The 17,130-nt window shown below is 45.6% G+C and overlaps 1 protein-coding gene across 9 annotated transcripts in view; it reads right to left on the bottom strand.

Annotated features, from left to right (window-relative positions):
- The window catches only part of LOC147453207 (type 2 DNA topoisomerase 6 subunit B-like), a 47,197-nt gene extending 33,021 nt beyond the window's left edge, over window positions 1-14,176 (bottom strand). For 6 of the 9 annotated variants that reach the window (XM_086518672.1, XM_086518673.1, XM_086518675.1 and 3 more), the window contains exons 1-6: window positions 14,094-14,176; window positions 13,789-13,839; window positions 13,478-13,595; window positions 13,291-13,395; window positions 13,163-13,189; window positions 12,991-13,093 (exon numbers count right to left, since the gene is read on the bottom strand). In XM_086518672.1, coding sequence (XP_086374798.1) covers window positions 12,991-13,093; window positions 13,163-13,189; window positions 13,291-13,395; window positions 13,478-13,595; window positions 13,789-13,836 — 401 coding nt within the window. In that variant the 5' untranslated portion in view covers window positions 13,837-13,839; window positions 14,094-14,176. Of the gene's footprint in view, window positions 1-12,747; window positions 12,824-12,990; window positions 13,094-13,162; window positions 13,190-13,290; window positions 13,396-13,477; window positions 13,596-13,788 lie in introns of all 9 variants that reach the window. The other 3 variants (XM_086518676.1, XM_086518677.1, XM_086518674.1) reach the window with 2 other exon arrangements.
- Window positions 14,177-17,130: the final 2,954 nt, after the last annotated feature.

The raw sequence follows: 17,130 nt of genomic DNA, 5'->3' as shown, positions 1-17,130 counted from the left end.
CAAAAAAGAAGGGCTTGTCCAACCTCACCTTGTGCCTCTTTTCACTCATTGAGAGCGGACCGTGCACTTGCAAGCCGGCCAATCAACGTGAGGTGGGAAAAAGCAACCTTGGTGTGAGCACAAGGCTGCCAAGGGGTGCGCCCACGGAAAAGAGCAGAACTCAGGTGAAGAGAAGATCCTTCTCTAACACAGATTGCAAGCGAAAGAAGAACCTCAAGACCCCCAAGAACCTCAAGAACCCAAGACCCACAAGAACCCAAGTTCCCGTGAACTTAAGAACCCAAGACTTCAGTGGATGGTCATCACCCGAAGCGGAATGGATACTTCGCATGAAGGTGGTGAGCATGGGAGTGGCAAAGAAGAATTTTCTCCACCAGGAGGTTTTTCCGACCCTCCCCCTTCCCCATCTACGCCAAGGATTGCACTAACTCCTATGGAGGCTTTCGACAAGATGATGATGGACAGGAAGTTACAAAGCGATGAAATAATGGGAGCCATAGAGCGTAAGTACCAAGACAGAATCGCAGCCATAGCGCGTGAGCGCGACGAAAGAGAAGCAAAATTTGATCGCCAGAACAAAGAAAGACAAGCAGCATTTGATCGCGAGAACAAAGCAAGACAAGAGAAGGGCGACCAACACATGAAAGAGTTGTGGCGACTTTTTTCTATTGTGCAGGTGCAGTTTGCACAGAATCAAGAAAAGGAGACTCTCTCAGTCTCTTCTTCTCCAAAGCATGACACACAGGATTTGCATGATGATAAGCATGTTGAGTTGCATGATAATGACAAGCATGATGATTTGGATGATAATGATAAGCATGATGATTTGCATGATCAAGATGTGATTTCTCACAAGCATGATGATTTGCATGAAGTTGAGGTGATTGTTCACAAGGATGATGTGTTAATTGATACTTTCTTTAGTGAAGCTAACCTCATTGCAGATTCGATCAATCACGAAGAACTGATCTTGGCTTTCGAGTCGAGGTCCACAGAACCCCCACAGGAAGATTCGATCAAACATGAAGAACCGATCTTGGCTCTCAAGCCTAGGTCCAAAGAACCCCCACAAGAAGTATTATGTGTTCGAATGATTAGTCAGCACGCATTGTTCGAGTGTTTTATTCGTGATGCTTTCCTGTATTTTAGTCACCGTCCTTATGTGATCCCTTTTCATAGACATGACATATTGTACGATGAACACGATTCACTCATGAATGAGCACAGATGTATGCGGATTATTCATGAAAAGATGAAATGTTTGCACCTAAGGAATTCGCATTCCATGTCTCTTCCTTGGCATGACACAGTGTCCGAAAGAGCACAAGAAGGATTGAGCATTAAGCATCAGCATCTCCATTGTGTTTTGCCACAGTTGATTGATTTAGATCAAAAAGTCAAGATTCGACCCCATTGTTTGCGTGTGTTTGATGCACGGTTTGGCACTCTGTCACTTTGTTCATCTGCATTGCATGCACAGTTTTTTCGAGGGAATAGTATTTTTCAAGTCACTTTACATGGAATGGGTATGTTCATGTTTTTGTGTTGGAAGTGGTTTCACGAATTTTCAGCCTCGAAGATTCTTGAAGAAGTTAGACATATGACTCTAGACGAAGTGGAAGCATTGAAGATGACTTTGTGTCGCTTTCGGCGCGGCCCAAAGAAGCAAGCGTTGTAGACCTTTATGAAGTTCAAGTATCGCATGACCCACGCGTCAGACTGGGCCGGCGAAGAGTCCTTTCCAAGATTCCAGACCCTGTTGGCGATCTCACTCGACGCCATACAGTTCGGTACCTACTAGCATCTCACTTTGAAAAGGAGGGGATGTCACGTGCACATCTAACCCTATGTGTACGTGGAAAGCTACTGCATGACATGGGTTCAGTTCTGTTAGCTTAGGAAGTGTTCTGGCACTTTTGTGAGTCCGTTCGCACACCGTGCATGTCCAGACACTTGAAATAGATGCATATCCTTTAGTTGCACACAGCATGATCATTAGATTTCCATCAAGAGCATTTTTACAGTACATAGACCTATTTTTCCTATTTTAGCCAATTTTCACTTATTATTTTTAAGTGACTTTTGTTGGGAACTAGGTAGGGCAAATTTACTAAGTTTGTCTATATAGAAACCTAGCGCTAGCACATTCTGGCAAAAGAGACAGCAGGAACATTGTGTTAACAGGCACCTTCTCAGCAGAACCCCTTCGGGCAGGAGACCTAGCGTTTTCAACCAAGACAAAGCCAGCGTTTTTCAGCATTGCAGATCCTCCAACGTTTTGCATTGCAGATTTCTTGGCGACAGTTGCAGACCAAGCAGAAGCCTTAGCGTTTTTGTAGCAAATTTTCCACAGCAAGACCAAATCAGCCCTAGCGTTTTCGAAGCTGCAGAGCCACCCTAGCGTTTTGCAGTTTCTCCGCGACGGAATCAGGAGTAGCACCAGCGTTTTTTATTTTCAGCAGTCAGGCATTGCAGTAGAACCCCCGAATCTCGCAAATCTCACCTTCTCGCAACAGATCCTCGCCGCACGGCGTAGTTTGCAGATTCAGCCCGGAAAACGAAGATTTCAGCATCTACGTTTTCAGCGCGTCGTCGTTGCATCGTCGTCATCGCCGTAGAGTCTGAATTCAGCTGATAAAGATTTGCAGATTTCAGCCATTGGCATTTTCAGTTTTCAGCCCGTCTCGTCGTCGTCGACATCACCGGCAAGTCCAAAGCATTGTAGAGAGTGTGCAATCAATAGTAGACCGCTCTCGCCATAGAGAGTGGGGCCTTCGGAGGAGGGTTTGACAACTTTCTGGTGTCGTATTTTTCTCTCTCTATCTCTCAGTTTCATACACCTTCATTCACAGTGTTTGTCACCTGGAGGTGTATTTTTCCTGTTGCCTTCAATAAATAAGTACTATATATTTTTATTTATTTATTATTTTTACTTGTTTCCCCGGGACCCTTGAAAAGGTGCAAGTGGACATTGCATGGCCAGTGTGAAACGGCTGCGGCCGAATAGGTTTCTCACATCGAGAGTCTGGGTCGGTCAGTCTGGGATTGGTCGGGCCAGTTAGCATTGAATTCTCATGAGTATGGAAGCCTGTGCCCGCCAAACGAAATCTGGGCCACTCAAAAAGTCACTTACAACTTTATAAGTGAGTGGGAACTAGGGAATTAACTCAAAGGGGCAAATTGGACACTTGGCAGGAAGAGAGCACCCTGCAGGACACCTCAGCAAGAGGAGGCGCCCATTTGAGGCTAGGGGCTGATTTTTGCTCAATAAGTGACCTACAGTGTGTGTGAGTAGTGGGTGCAGGTCTACAACTTTAATGGAAAGCTTGCCTTCTCCTCTGTCTCATGTAGCGCGATGATTTGCTCTCGTGCATCTCTCTCTCCCCTTTGGCACATATGGTAATGCCCCACTAGTTGGGCTACTCAGATGAACATGTACATGTCACGTGACACATCCCAACCCTATGTGTCCATGGACAAGCTACACCACAGCAGGGTTCAGTCAGTTTAGATTAGCAGTGATCTGGCACTTTTGTGAGTCTATTCGTAGACCGTGCATGCCCAGTCACTTAGCATAGATGCATATCCTCCGGTTGCACACAGCATGATCATCGGAATTCCCATCAGAATCCATTAGCATCAGTTAGGGGAATTTTCCAATGCATTTAGCCTATTTTTCTATTTATTGGGATTTTCACTTATTATTTTTAAGTGACTTTCCAACAAAAGTAGGTGGGGCAATTTTGCTACGTTAATATATAAGCAAACCCAAGTTAGCACTTTCTGGGAGAAGAGGCAGCAGGAGCTTCCCGCTCAATTGGCAACTTCTCAGCAGTACCCCCCCTCATGACCCCCATCGCCACCGTGATCCCTTCCCTTGGCGTTTTCAGGACACCCATCGCCAGCCCAATCTAGCAGGTCCTTGGCGATTCCTATCAGATCAAATTCCCGCTTGTTCCTCCTTGCATGATCGCCGCAAAGACCATCAGCATTAGCGTTTTTCATTTGCAGAAAAGCCCTACTTCAGCCAGCGTTTTTCATCCAAAAACACCAGCAAGACTTCAGTTTTTCTCAGCGGGGTCAGCCCCAACACTAACGCTAGGAGAGCTGCAGTTTCAGCAGGTGTAAAACGCAGAATTCAGCATATAGAACAGTAGCAGATCAGCCCCCATTCAGTTGCACATTGATCCCCCAAGTTTAGCCAAAACAGTCATTTTCCAGCCACCGAAACAGTCCCCGAAATCAGCGATTAGAAGACCTCAGATTTCAGCCATCGAGTCATCGTCACCACCGTCGTTGTCATCGGCATAGTCCAAGTTGCGTCAGTCCATTGCATACACATTGTACACCTTTGTGCAATCAAAGAATAGACCACTCTCGCCGACGAGAGTGGGGCCTTCGGAGGAGGGTTTTACAACCTCTCGGGTGTCCTATCTCTTCTCTCTCCTTCTCTCAGTCTCATTCACTTGCACGAACAAGATCCACTCACTTTGTTCGTGATCACAGCACTCTCCATAAGACAGAAAGCTCTCTCTTTCCCTAAGAACTAAAAGGAACCTTGAGCAATAAAGATCACTAATCTTGAGAAAATACAACATTCATTCCGCTGCACCTTACATTGGTATCAGAGCTTTGGCAATGTTCTGCATTACTCAAGGAAAGAACCACAAGAATTTTTTTTGCTTGTTGAGGTCGCACGAACCCAAGTTCGCTTGGGCGTGTCGATTCCTAATCGTGTTTTGTTGAAGAGTGACAGGAATCCCAAGAAAGAAGGGCTTGTCCAGCCTCCCCTTGTGTCTCTTTTCACTCATTGAGAGCGGACCGTGCACTTAGCGGCCGGCCAATCGACGTGAGGTGGGAAAAAGCAACCTTGGTGTGAGCGCAAGGCCGCCAAGGGGTGCGCCCGCAGAAAAGGGTAGAACTCGGGTAAAGAGAAGATCCTTCTCCAACGCGATTTGCAAGCGAACGAAAACCTCAAGAACCTCAAGAACCCAAGACCCCCAAGAACCCAAGTTCCTCATGAACTTAAGACCCAAGACCCTCAAGAACCCAAGTTCCTCGTGAACTTAAGAACCCACAAGAACCCACGACTTCAGAATGATCATCACTCGAAGCGGAATGGATACTTCGCTTGGAGGTGATGAGCATGAGAGAGGCGAAGAAGAATTTTCCCCACCAAGAGGTTTTTCCGACCCTTCCCCATCTACGACAAAGATTGCACTAACTCCTATGGAGGAGTTGGACCAAGAGAGAGAAGCAGAAAGAAAAGCCTACGAAGAAGATATAGCAACCATAGAGCGCAGGTACCAAGAAAGAATGGCAGCCATAGCGCGTGAGAGCGAGCAAGCACGCTTGGAAGCCAAAGAAAGACAAGCAGAATTTGATCGTGAGAACAAAGCCCTCAAAGAACAGAGCGACCGACAGAACAAAGAGATGTTGCGACTTTTTTCTCAAGTACAGGCGTACTTTGCACAGAATCACGAAAAGGAGACTCTCTCCGTCTCTTCTTCTCCAAAGCATGACACACAGTATTTGCATGATTGTGTGAAGCATGATGATGATTTGCTTGACAATGACTTGCATGATGTTTTGATTGACAGTGATAAGCACAATGATTTGCATGATGATAAGCATGATGATTTGAATGACAAGAATGATGATTTGAATGATATTGCTAAGCATGATGATTTGGATGCCAATCACAAGCATGATGATTTGCATGATCAAGATGTGATTTCTCACAAGCATGATGAATTGCATGAAGATGATGTGATTGTTCACAAGGATCATGTGTTAGTGGATGCTTTTTCTAGCGAAGCTAACCTCGTTGTAGATTCGATCAATCACCAAGAATCGATCTTGGCTTTCGAGTCGAGGTCCAAAGAAACCCCACAAGATGATTCGATCATTCAAGAAGAACCGATCTTGGCTCTCGAGCCTTGGTCCAAAGAACTCTCACAGAAAGTATTATGTGTTCGCATGTTTGATACGCACGCATTGTTCGAGTGTTTCATTCGTGAAGGTTTCCTGTATTTTAGTCAGCATCGGTATGTGATCCCTTTTATTAGGCATGACATATTGTATGTTGAGCACGTTTCTCTCATGGATGAGCACGGATATATGCGGATTGTTCATGAAAAGTTGAAAAGTTTGTATGTTAGGAAGGCGCATTCCATGTCTCTTCCTTGGCATGACACAGTTTCCGAACGGGCATATGATAGTATGAGCACCAAGCATGGGCATTTCCATTGTGATTTGCCACAGTTGATTGATTTCGATCACACAGAAAAGATTCGACCACATTGTTTGCATGTGTTTGATGAATGGGTTGTCACTCCGTCTCTATGTTCATCTACATTGCATACACAGTCTTTAGAGAAGACAAGATTTGTTTCCTTCACTTTACATGGAATGGGTATGTTCATGGTTTTGTGTTGGAGCTGGTTTCAGGAATTTTCAGCCATGGAGATTCTTGAAGACGGAAGAAGCAGGACTCTAGACGAAGTTGAAGCATCGAAGGAGCCACAGAAGACTTTGAGTCGCTTTCGGCGCGGCCCAAAGAAGCAAGTATTGCCGACCTTTATGAAGTTCAAGTACCGCACGACCCACACATCAGAGTGGGCCGGCGAAGAGTCCCTTCCAGGATTCCGGATGGTGTTGGCGATCTCCCTCGACGCCATACAGTTCGGTACCAGTACCTCACTTTGAAAAGAGGAGGGAATGTAACGTGACACATCCCAACCCTATGTGTCCGTGGACAAGCTACACCACAGCAGGGTTCAGTCAGTTTAGATTAGCAATGATTTGGCACTTTTGTGAGTCTATTCGTAGACCGTGCATGCCCAGTCACTTAGCATAGATGCATATCCTCCAATTACACACAGTATGATCATCGGAATTCCCATCAGAATCCATTAGCATCAGTTAAGGGAATTTTTCAATGCATTTAGCCTATTTTCCTATTTATTGGGATTTTCACTTATTATTTTTAAGTGACTTTCCAACAAAAGTAGGTAGGGCAATTTCGCTAAGTTAATATATAAGCAAACCCAAGTTAGCACTTTCTGGGAGAAGAGGCAACAGGAGCTTCCTGCTCAACAGGCAACTTCTCAACAGTACCCCCCCTCATGACCCCCATCGCCACCGTGATCCCTTCCCTTGGCGTTTTCAGGACACCCATCGCCAGCCCAATCTAGCAGGTCCTTGGCGATTCCTATCAGATCAGATTCCCGCTTGTTCCCCCTTGCATGATCACCGCAAAGACCATCAGCATTAGCGTTTTTCATTTGCAGAAAAGCCCTACTTCAGCCAGCGTTTTTCATCCAAAAACACCAGCAAGACTTCAGTTTTTCTCAACGGTTTCAACCCCAACACTAACGCTAGGAGAGCTGCAGTTTCAGCAGGGGTAAAACGCAGAATTCAGCATATAGAACAGTAGCAGATCAGCCCCCATTCAGTTGCACATTGATCCCCCAAGTTTAGCCAAAACAGCCATTTTCAGCCACCGAAACAGTCCCCGAAATCAGCGATTAGAAGACCTCAGATTTCAGCCATCGAGTCGTCGTCACCACCGTCGTCGTCATCGGCATAGTCCAAGTTGCATCAGTCCATTGCATACGTATTGTACACCTTTGTGCAATCAAAGAATAGACCACTCTCGCCGACGAGAGTGGGCCTTCGGAGGAGGGTTTTACAACCTCTCGGGTGTCGTATCTCTTCTCTCTCCTTCTCTCAGTCTCATTCACTTGCACGCACAAGATCCACTCACTTTGTTCGTGATCACAGCACTCTTCATAAGACAGAAAGCTCTCTCTTTCCCTAAGAACTAAAAGGAACCTTGAGCAATAAAGATCACTAATCTTGAGAAAATACAACATTCACTCCGTTGCACCTTACAGTACAATTCTGGGAGTTTACGCGCGTTTGCCAAGGCAAGAGCCTTCTAATTGCTAATCCCCCACAGGTACGCACAGTTCCATCGCGAAAGATTGCGAGCTCGCATGAAAACTCGTCGAGTTCACAGGGGAACTGTCCCATTGCGTGCGGGAGCCCTTGGGACACGCGTAGGCGTGTTCGCTCCACTAAAAACAATCCGAAACAGCGAATTACAGCCTGCTGTGTTTTTCTGCAGGTTTAGGGTTTCGCACCTAAACTGCAACGGAACCCCGGGGGAGCCTCGTGAGAGCCTTGGGATGAGTGTACAAGCTTTTGGGCACTCGGCAGTGAAAAACAGAGAATTACAGCCCGCTGAATTTCTGTGACAGCTCACTAGAAAGCTTCCAGATAGCGAGGGAATCTGTCCTAGACAGGTGCTTTTGACATACAGGGGTTTTTGTGCCGTTATGCTGCCGAAATCCAGTCGAAGACCTGCGTTTTCAGCCCTCGCCAGGTTTGGACAGCTTTGTGAAAGCTTGTGCTAAGTGGTCGGATCATCTACCTTAATTTGAATAAAGAATACCGAAAGGGGCGCCAATCTTTGGGGCCTACAGGGTGTCGGTCTCATGTGCGTAGTGACATTCTAGTCGCTGGACGCAACTGTGTTCTCTTCCCTTCTCAGTGCTCCGTGTAAAGTTAACAGGTAATTGAAATAGTACCGCCCTCTACGTTGTATAGGCCGGTTATAGTGTTCACCACTTTGTTTGTGTCCATTGCACTCTCTCACTAAAGGAACGGAAGGCTCTCCCTTCTGTAAGTAAAAAGAACCCTGGAGCATAGTTCAGAGCACTCATCTTGAGCAAAGTTCAACATTCACTTCCGCTCCACCTTACAATATATGAGTCATCCTCGAAACGAGCACGCTTCTTCGATCTGCTTGCCACCTCGAAACTCGACTTCCAACCCAAATAACCAGGGAAATCTACCGACTATCTCTTCTTTCGAAAGGTGCTTTGAGCCTTTCAATACCTGGTTCATCTTCTGGTCAAGAGCTCTATCCAGCTCTTTTTGCAAGTACAGCTTCCGCTTTTCTGCACTCGTCTATCTTTAAGCTTTCCTCCCGACCTGAGAGGAGAATCAATGGCCTACGCCTTCTCGAGCGAATCTCATCAATCTGGTAATTCTTCAGGTCTTTCGCAAATCTCGGGTCTCTGGAGTACTCGATCAATTTTTCATACATGTGTCAACCTGCAATTGACATTTGTACTCCGTTCTGGCAAACTTCTCTGCTGAAAATTTGTCCAAATCTTCATTCTTTTTTTGAGTTCCTGCGCCGGATTTCAACTTTTCTTTGCCTTCCCGCTGAGAGGTGTTATCTCTGTCAAATTCTCCACGAGAACCCATATGTAATCTGGGTTTCTTTATGGCTTATGCCCTTTGGAGACGGGAGCACGCCCGATACGCGATGAAGTAAGGGTGGGAGTGGCTAGTAAGTCTGGGGTCGGGGCACGAAGATTCTTTCGGAAAAAAAATTGTGCTACAAAAAGGATCGGATCCTCTGTAGAAGAAGAATCTTTATGAGCTCTGATACCACTGTAGCAGACTTGGGCACCCCAAGTTGGGAATCTAGCACCACAAGCGAAATCCATAGTAACAGGGGATAGAGGGGACGGACACTAGAGACGGGGGACGCCCGATTCTGGGACGAGGACGGGTGGGGACGGACGGCAAATGACCTACTAGGTGGGAACGCAGTCAAAACGTCTTGGGGATGGCACGGTACGGCAGGGAATGGTAGGGTACGGCAAGGGACGGCAATCAACTTTTTTTAAAATTTAAAAAACTGATTGTTTCTAATGGCTAGTTCCTCTCGAATAGCCATATGTTTGAACTTTGAAGCACCCCAATGGCTATAAAAACCACCCTTTGGGTCCTCATTTCTCGATGTTTTATTAGCACATTTGCACCTATATGACTCATGCTCTTTAATCTATTTAGTGTAAATTTGTGGTCAAAGTGATGCTCTATGCGTGTGGCATGTGTGTAGGTCAAAAAATGCCAAAAAAACTCTCTTTTTTTTGCCGTTCCGACCCCCGTCCCCGTTTCCTGACTTTTGCTGTCCCGTCCCCGTCCCCGTCCCCATTCACGACCTCGACCCGCCGTCCCATGTAACTATGGCGAACCACTTAAAATCACTTCACAAAACTTTATCACACTTTAATAGAGATGACACGGCCCGGCGTAGTTCCGGTGTTTATTTTTAAATTAATGCTTGAGCAAAGTACAAAGTTCGAGGGTTCTCTCTGCTCAGTGCTCTCCCAGGCAATTCTGGCAGAAGAGAGGCCCTGATTACAAATTTATAGGCTCCGAGCCTTCTAAAAGCAGTACATGAAAAGCTTCAATTCTCAAAAGCTTCCGGTCCAAAAACTAGTGCTGCAAACTCAGCCCATTGCAACTCCGTGCTGCATACTCAGCCAGCACAAATCGCGGATTTCCGTACAGCCTGCCACATCAGCCAGTCAGCGCGTTTTGTGGTGTCCGTACATCCTGTTCACATCAGCAGTGCACGCAATTTGGGTTATTTTGATAACTCTAGTGTCCCCTGGGGCCCCGTCAAAAAGGATCCATAAGTTGGGATCATTTTTATCTGCTAGGGATATGCCATGTCATCACTTTGACACCTAATGTCTCTGCTCCCAAAGCACTAACCAGCAAGTGCATCCAGCTGCCATGTGTGCCCTGTCACAAATGAAGTGATGCCCAACATAGCCAAATGACGATAACCCTCTGAACAAGTGCCGGCTGGTCAACTAGGGATGGGATAGTTGCAGATGTTGAGCAGCGCCCAAATGTGCACAGGTGACTCTAGCGACTACTGAGGGCTGGGGTAGAGAGGGCAATGGGGTCTGCTAACGAGGACTGGTGGACGATGAGTGGTGGGTGTGGGGGCTGAGACTGTGAGGGTAACCAGGCAAATTGGTGAGGACCCTAGAGTAGGCAAACATTTGTGCAACAAGCTTCCTGAGCCCAACTCTCCTCCTCTCTCCCCCCCTCCCAGACAAGGGTGAGACACTTGGTATGCTCAGATGAGTCGTGTACAAGTATTGAGCTTGAATTGCTCTACATTCAGACTCAGCTGGTCAGAACAAGATAACTATGGCAAGCGTCCAGACACTGAGATGGGGTATAGAGTGGACCTGGATCCAACCCCCCTTTCCCCATGGCCCGAGGATGGCAAATTATCAGTGACTTTCTTCAGCCCACCATAGAAGGCTTCATCATCTGAACCCATTATATGATTACATGGATTATGCATAGCTATTGCCCAGATCTGCATTTCATCGCATATGGGTTCAGCATCCGAGTCAGTTATTCGGACATTCAGCTAGCACACTAATCATGCACAACTATTGGGCAGATCGGAATCTGCCAGCTCTGTGGGAGGGAGCCAAAGACGGAGGGGTCAGAACCGTACCTCATCACGGATCACTTCATCAGCCGACCCAGTTATACTCGACTATCACATGGATTACGCACAGCTATTGGCCAGATCTGAATCTCATCGCAGATGGCTTCATCATCTGGCTTGGTTAAACGGATACTCAGCTATCACATGAATTACACAACTATTGGGCAGATCCAAATCTGCCAGCTCTTAAGAGACAGAGGGGTTAGATCCATACCGTGTCAAAAATGGATTCACCATCGACTGAGTTGTATGGATACTCCAACACAGATAAGTACATGGAGCCATATACTATACAGAGACAAAGGATCCAATCTGCCAGCTCTTTTGAGAGCGAGCTTTGCTTCCTCATCTCTCCCCAGTATATTGGATAATATGCTATCACATGGATTACACACAGCCATTGGTCAGATTTGTACATTGTCCCTGAGTTGACCACAGAGATATATAGATGGAAGGCTGTAGAGACGAAAGGATCAAATCTGCCGACTCTGTAAGAGGAAGATAGAAATAAACTGTATAGATCACCTTGGCCTTTTGCAGATGTTAATATAGTCTCAATCTCTCTCAATCTCTCTCTCTCTCTCTCTCTCTCTCTCTCTCTCTCTCTCTCTCTCTCTCTCTCTCTCTCTCTCCGTCTCCGAGCTGGGGAGATCCAGACCCCCGCAACTGCGGAGGACTACACAGTATCGAAGAAGGCTGCACCAGAGGCTTCGGATCACTTTGGCCCGACATGCACGACGCCCGGTCAGACTACTGACCATGGAGGAGATTGATGAGATCCGCCAGCAACCAATGCTGGATCTCTTGTGATTTACCTACCCCAGCTAGCTGCTCTGTCCCATTCACACCTAGCAGTCCAGGATTCCATAGCATATTTTTTTTGTCATTTTTGTCATTTCGTTACTCTGACTTTGTATCAGATCCACCACATTGTAACTTTTTGGTCTCATAGGTCACTTTGGCCTTTTGAAGACGTTAATATAACATTTCATTTCATTTCATTTCATCTCTCTCTCTCTCTCTCTCTCTCTCTCTCTCTCTCTCTCTCTCTCTCTCTCTCTCTCTCTCTCTCTCTCTCTCTCTCTCTCTCTCTCTCTCTCTCTCTCTCTCTCTCTCTCTCTCTCTCAAGTGTGGTAGATTGGTTATGCCATTTCCATCTTGAATAACAAGTCTTGAGTTCAACTCCTCGTAGGCTAGATCTTTAAGGTCTCTTGGGATAGTTTCCTACATCGTTAAAACTCTCTTCTTCTTCTTCTTCTTCTTCTTCTTCTTCTCTCTCTCTCAGCACAAAATTTGAAAGATTGAAGCTAGAGGTTTGTTTGCAACGTCCATAAAAGGAATGGTAAAAGCACTCAGTAATATTTTCTTAGTGATGATTAACAGATTTGAAGCAACATAGATACCTTGCAACATATGTCACAGATATACAGAAGTAATTCTCTAGGATAACCCTTGAAGTTCAGAACTATGCTTGAGCCGCTGTAACAATCACACAAAATTCTTAATTGCTTGAGCCACTGTAACACTTACACAAAACTCTTAGTGCAGCAATTTAGATTCTACAACTTATCAACTGAACAGAAAACATCAAATAGAGATTATACAATAATGGCATACACAGTTTCTAATAATGAGCTTCAGGATACCTAAATCTCCCACTGTCTTTTGAAAGAGACCGCAGCTGCATTATTGTTGTTTGATTGAATGCGTTTGTCACACGATACTGTCGAACCTCAGTTTCCGGGAACTCTTTGCCATACATGCAAGTTAGCAAAGGACAACAAGCAGAAGTTGCCAAAACAAGCACTCAAGGTTTACCTGATGTCAAGATTACCATTTCCCCTCCTGCTACCAGCAGAAAAAATACAAAAGAAATTACACCACAGTTCTACCAAAAGTAACATCTGCTTGTAGAACATGTGTTTTTGTGGTTATAAAGTGATTACCCCAAAACAAAGTAGCATCACACAGATGAGTAAGGGGAGCGGATGAAAAGTCTTGAAATAGCTTTGAGACCTCTTCCCTACTGATGCCAGGACCTGTATCGGAGACTGCAAAATGAGGGAAATGTGAGCACAGGATCAAGCATAACAAGTTCAAGGCATAATGCTTAAGGGACACAAAAATCCTCACCTAGAACTTCAAACGAGGACAACAAAGCTGGAGGATTGTTCTCAAGATGCTTGATGACAATAGTAACTCTAGACAAATTGTCACTGTGTCTACACCTGTTGATGGCATCCCCTATCACCTGCAATCAGAATGAGGCACGATACTGTAGGGCATAGGACTGTGCCAGAGAATCAGAATACTAAAATTGGGATGTGCTGTATCAAGATGTTCAGTCTCAGGTAATGGACAAGAAAATCTAAAGCAGAACCTGAAGGCATCAAAGAGTGCAAAGATCACCCTCACAGAAAAATGCAGGTGATACTGATACTTACAGCATGGCAAGCGGCATAGCCATTAGGAAGCAGCACAGGTGGTGGCATAGCCTGTAGAACAGACTGTTTCAAAACTTTGCAACTTGGACTGAATTTACACAGATGAGACTGCAATGCCTCAGTAGTTACAAACTGGGGCACATCTCCTCACAGAAGCAGAAAAACGGCACATTATAGCATGTGAAGTATGACTTCTCGGATGAAGCGAAATGGCATTATGTTGCAGAAATCGTTTATACATCACAAAATGTCCATAGTTCATTTCTCGTCAGAACAAAACGTTGAACAGATAAGCTCATTCAGACCTTCGAATCAGGCTTCGATTGTGTCGCAGGTGAGAAGCCAAAACACGTGAAAGTAGGCTAGGCAGCAGCAGTTCGAAAATCCTGCCAGACTTTGAAGAAAAGCCTATTTGAATATGACCAAACCTTTTTTTTTTTTTTTTTTTTTTTTTGTGCAAAACTCACAATTGTGAGTGAATTATATTGAGCAATCCCTCAAAAAAAATTACAAGGTCATGCTCTTGTTGAGCCATGACATCATCCAGAGACTATAATTACATCAGGGCAACCACCCCCACCGATACACATAGTCCAAAAAATTGTCCTTTTGACTTCTTTACGCCGTCCTAGGCATTCCATCTGCTAACAACAATGCACAAGTAGTCTTAGACCAATCCTCTGAGTGTTGCTTGCACCCGAGCGTCCATATTAGCACTTTGCTTTCTTGAGTAACTTCTGCGAAGCTTGCCACCTCAGAACCTCCTTCAAACACACGGCAGTTCCTTGTCTGCCATACATTATGTAAAAATAAATATCGAACGATTTGAGTGCTGACGAGGAGGGCAAGACTTCCTGAATTCTTGCCTCCAAGGAATAGGTCAGTCTTGAAGAACCTAATTTTCCATGTTCTTTGGACCCACTTGCATATTTTCCCTGCGAGGCCTTTAATAGTTGGGCAGTCCATGAATAGGTGTGCCAAATCTTCTCTAGCCATCCTGCACCCCAAGCATCGATCTGATCCAAACCCTCTCTCTTGAATCTTCACCCCCGTCGGTAGAGCACCCCAAATTACCTTCCATAGAAAGACCTTCATGTGCTACGAAACCTTTGGCTTCCATATGTACTCCAATACTTGCTCCCACCTTTCCTCCAGCCATTGCTTTTTCCATAGCTTGTTTAGGGGGCTAGACCAATTCTTCTTACGCATCATTGTCTGATAAATGCTTTTAGGATGGGGTTTCCCTAATAGACTGCATCCGGGCCATTTCTAGGCATTCCAGTCAAACACCGAATCATAAATTGGCATCACTAAATTGTCAAGCTCCTTCATCACTTTGTGGACTAGCAAGACCTCCAGGCTATTGAGTTGGTACTGGGTAACCAGAAGGTCAATGGTTTTCCAACTCTTTTTGCCACTGTCTCAGAAGTGTCCAAGCCGCTTCAGACCCTTATTATTTAGTTTCCTGGCTGTCTCAATCCAATAGGGATTTTGTGGCAGATCTACAACTTTGGATAGCCAGGGGGACCAATGCAAAATGGAGTTCTTGAAGTATATGACTTCTTCCCCCCACTTTAAGACTCCTGCTACTCTCTTGCATTTTCTTACCAATTCTCCTCAGTTGCCTCCCAGTCTTAAGGTAGACCACTCCGGGGCTAACGATTTGTCATGAACCTCCACCTCTCTCCACTTTCCACCATCCGAGCCAAGTTTAGATGTTTCTATCATATCTCTGACCATGACAGCCCAAACTTGATCCTATTTAGCCAAGGAGACAACAAACTTGGCGCAACAAGCTTCTGCATGGGCCACAGGGTTGAGAATTATGAGGCCTCCTTGATTCACCAGTCGAACAACTAATTCCCACCGGGCCCATTGCCATGGCTTGGAGGATTTCGTGTTGTTTTTCCATAAAAACCTTTTTACTGGTTTTAAGAACTCTTTCCAGTCACACTTAGCCATCTTGAGAAGCGGGCTAGTGAAGGCAATGTAAGGAATCATAAAGGCATTCATCACTTTTATCCGACTTGGGAAAGGGAGAAGAGCATACTCCCACCTACTCATTTTTGTTATTATTTTCTCAAGCACCCACTCAAATCTTTGCTTGTGAGTCACGTCCACCCCCAAGGGGGCTCCTAGATGCCTGAATATATTCCCTTTTGTGACAAAATCCCCCGACCAGACTGAAGGGTCAAATGAGTCGTTTTTCGATAGGGAGATTAGCCTTGACTTCTCTATATTACATTGGGACCCCGAAACTTTTGAGAATATTTGCACAATCTCCATAGCTTTTTTGATGACCTGGGGGCACGCCTTCAAGAAGAGGAGAGAATCGTCTGCAAAAAGTTTTGCTAGGAGTTGGCTATTTCCTGGCAAAGCGAGGCCTTGCAACTCCCCTCATTCCGCACTAGCTTCGAGTGTCGTGATTAAAGGGTGTGATCCTATGGCGAAAAGTAGAGGGGCCAAAGGGCATCCCTGGTTGACAGACCTTATGACCTCAAAAGGGCCCACAATTCTATCGTTGAATAGGAGCTCTGACTGGCTTCCAGCCCCCAGTACGCGTACCAACCGACATAGGCGAGGCCCAAAGCCCAGAGCTTCCATGACGGCTTCTATATATGTCCATGTTATTCTGTCATAAGCCTTGTCCAGGTCCAACTGCAGCAGAATGCGCTCCTGCTTTGTGACAGTTGCGTATTCGATGCCCATCATTGCTGCCAAGATGTTATCGTAAATGGACCTTCCTTTTATGAATCCATGTTGATGGGGAGAGATGATCTTGGTTAGTAAGGGGGGTCGTCTGAGGGCTAATGCTTTAGCTATAATTTTGTAGGCCACCGACATCATTGTTATAGGGCGCCAATGTTTCAGTTGTGAACAGTAGATCTGTTTTGGGATGGGTTTGATAAGCCCTCTCTTTACACTTACCTCCAACGACCCTTCGACCATGGCTTTATTGGCCAATCTTGTGATTGGGGCCTTGAGATCATCCCAAAATTCTCTATAGAGTTCCACCGTCATCCCATCCCAACTAGGGGACTTTTCCTTGCCAAGGGCTTGCAATGCTAGTGAACATTCGTCTTCGGAGAATGCCCGTCCCAAGCAATTAGCTTATGAGTGGGGAATTTCCTTCTTTACACTCTGCAGTAAGGTCCCTCTGGCGTCTTCCACTTCTTGGGACTGGATCTCTGGCTGTCCAATGATTTGACTAAGATAGCTCAACATCAGACTAGCCATCTCATCCTGGTTATGAACTATTGTCCCTTTCTCATCATAGAGCGAGCGGACGTGGCCCCAGCTCTTCTTGATTTTTAAAGCCCTAAAAAACTGAGTTTGATTGGA

Source organism: Adiantum capillus-veneris, chromosome 8 (genome assembly GCF_014529385.1).
Source record: "Adiantum capillus-veneris isolate H3 chromosome 8, ASM1452938v2, whole genome shotgun sequence".
NCBI lineage: Eukaryota > Viridiplantae > Streptophyta > Polypodiopsida > Polypodiales > Pteridaceae > Adiantum > Adiantum capillus-veneris.
Note: the sequence above shows the minus strand (reverse complement) of the source record. Positions and strands in the feature narration are given on the sequence as shown.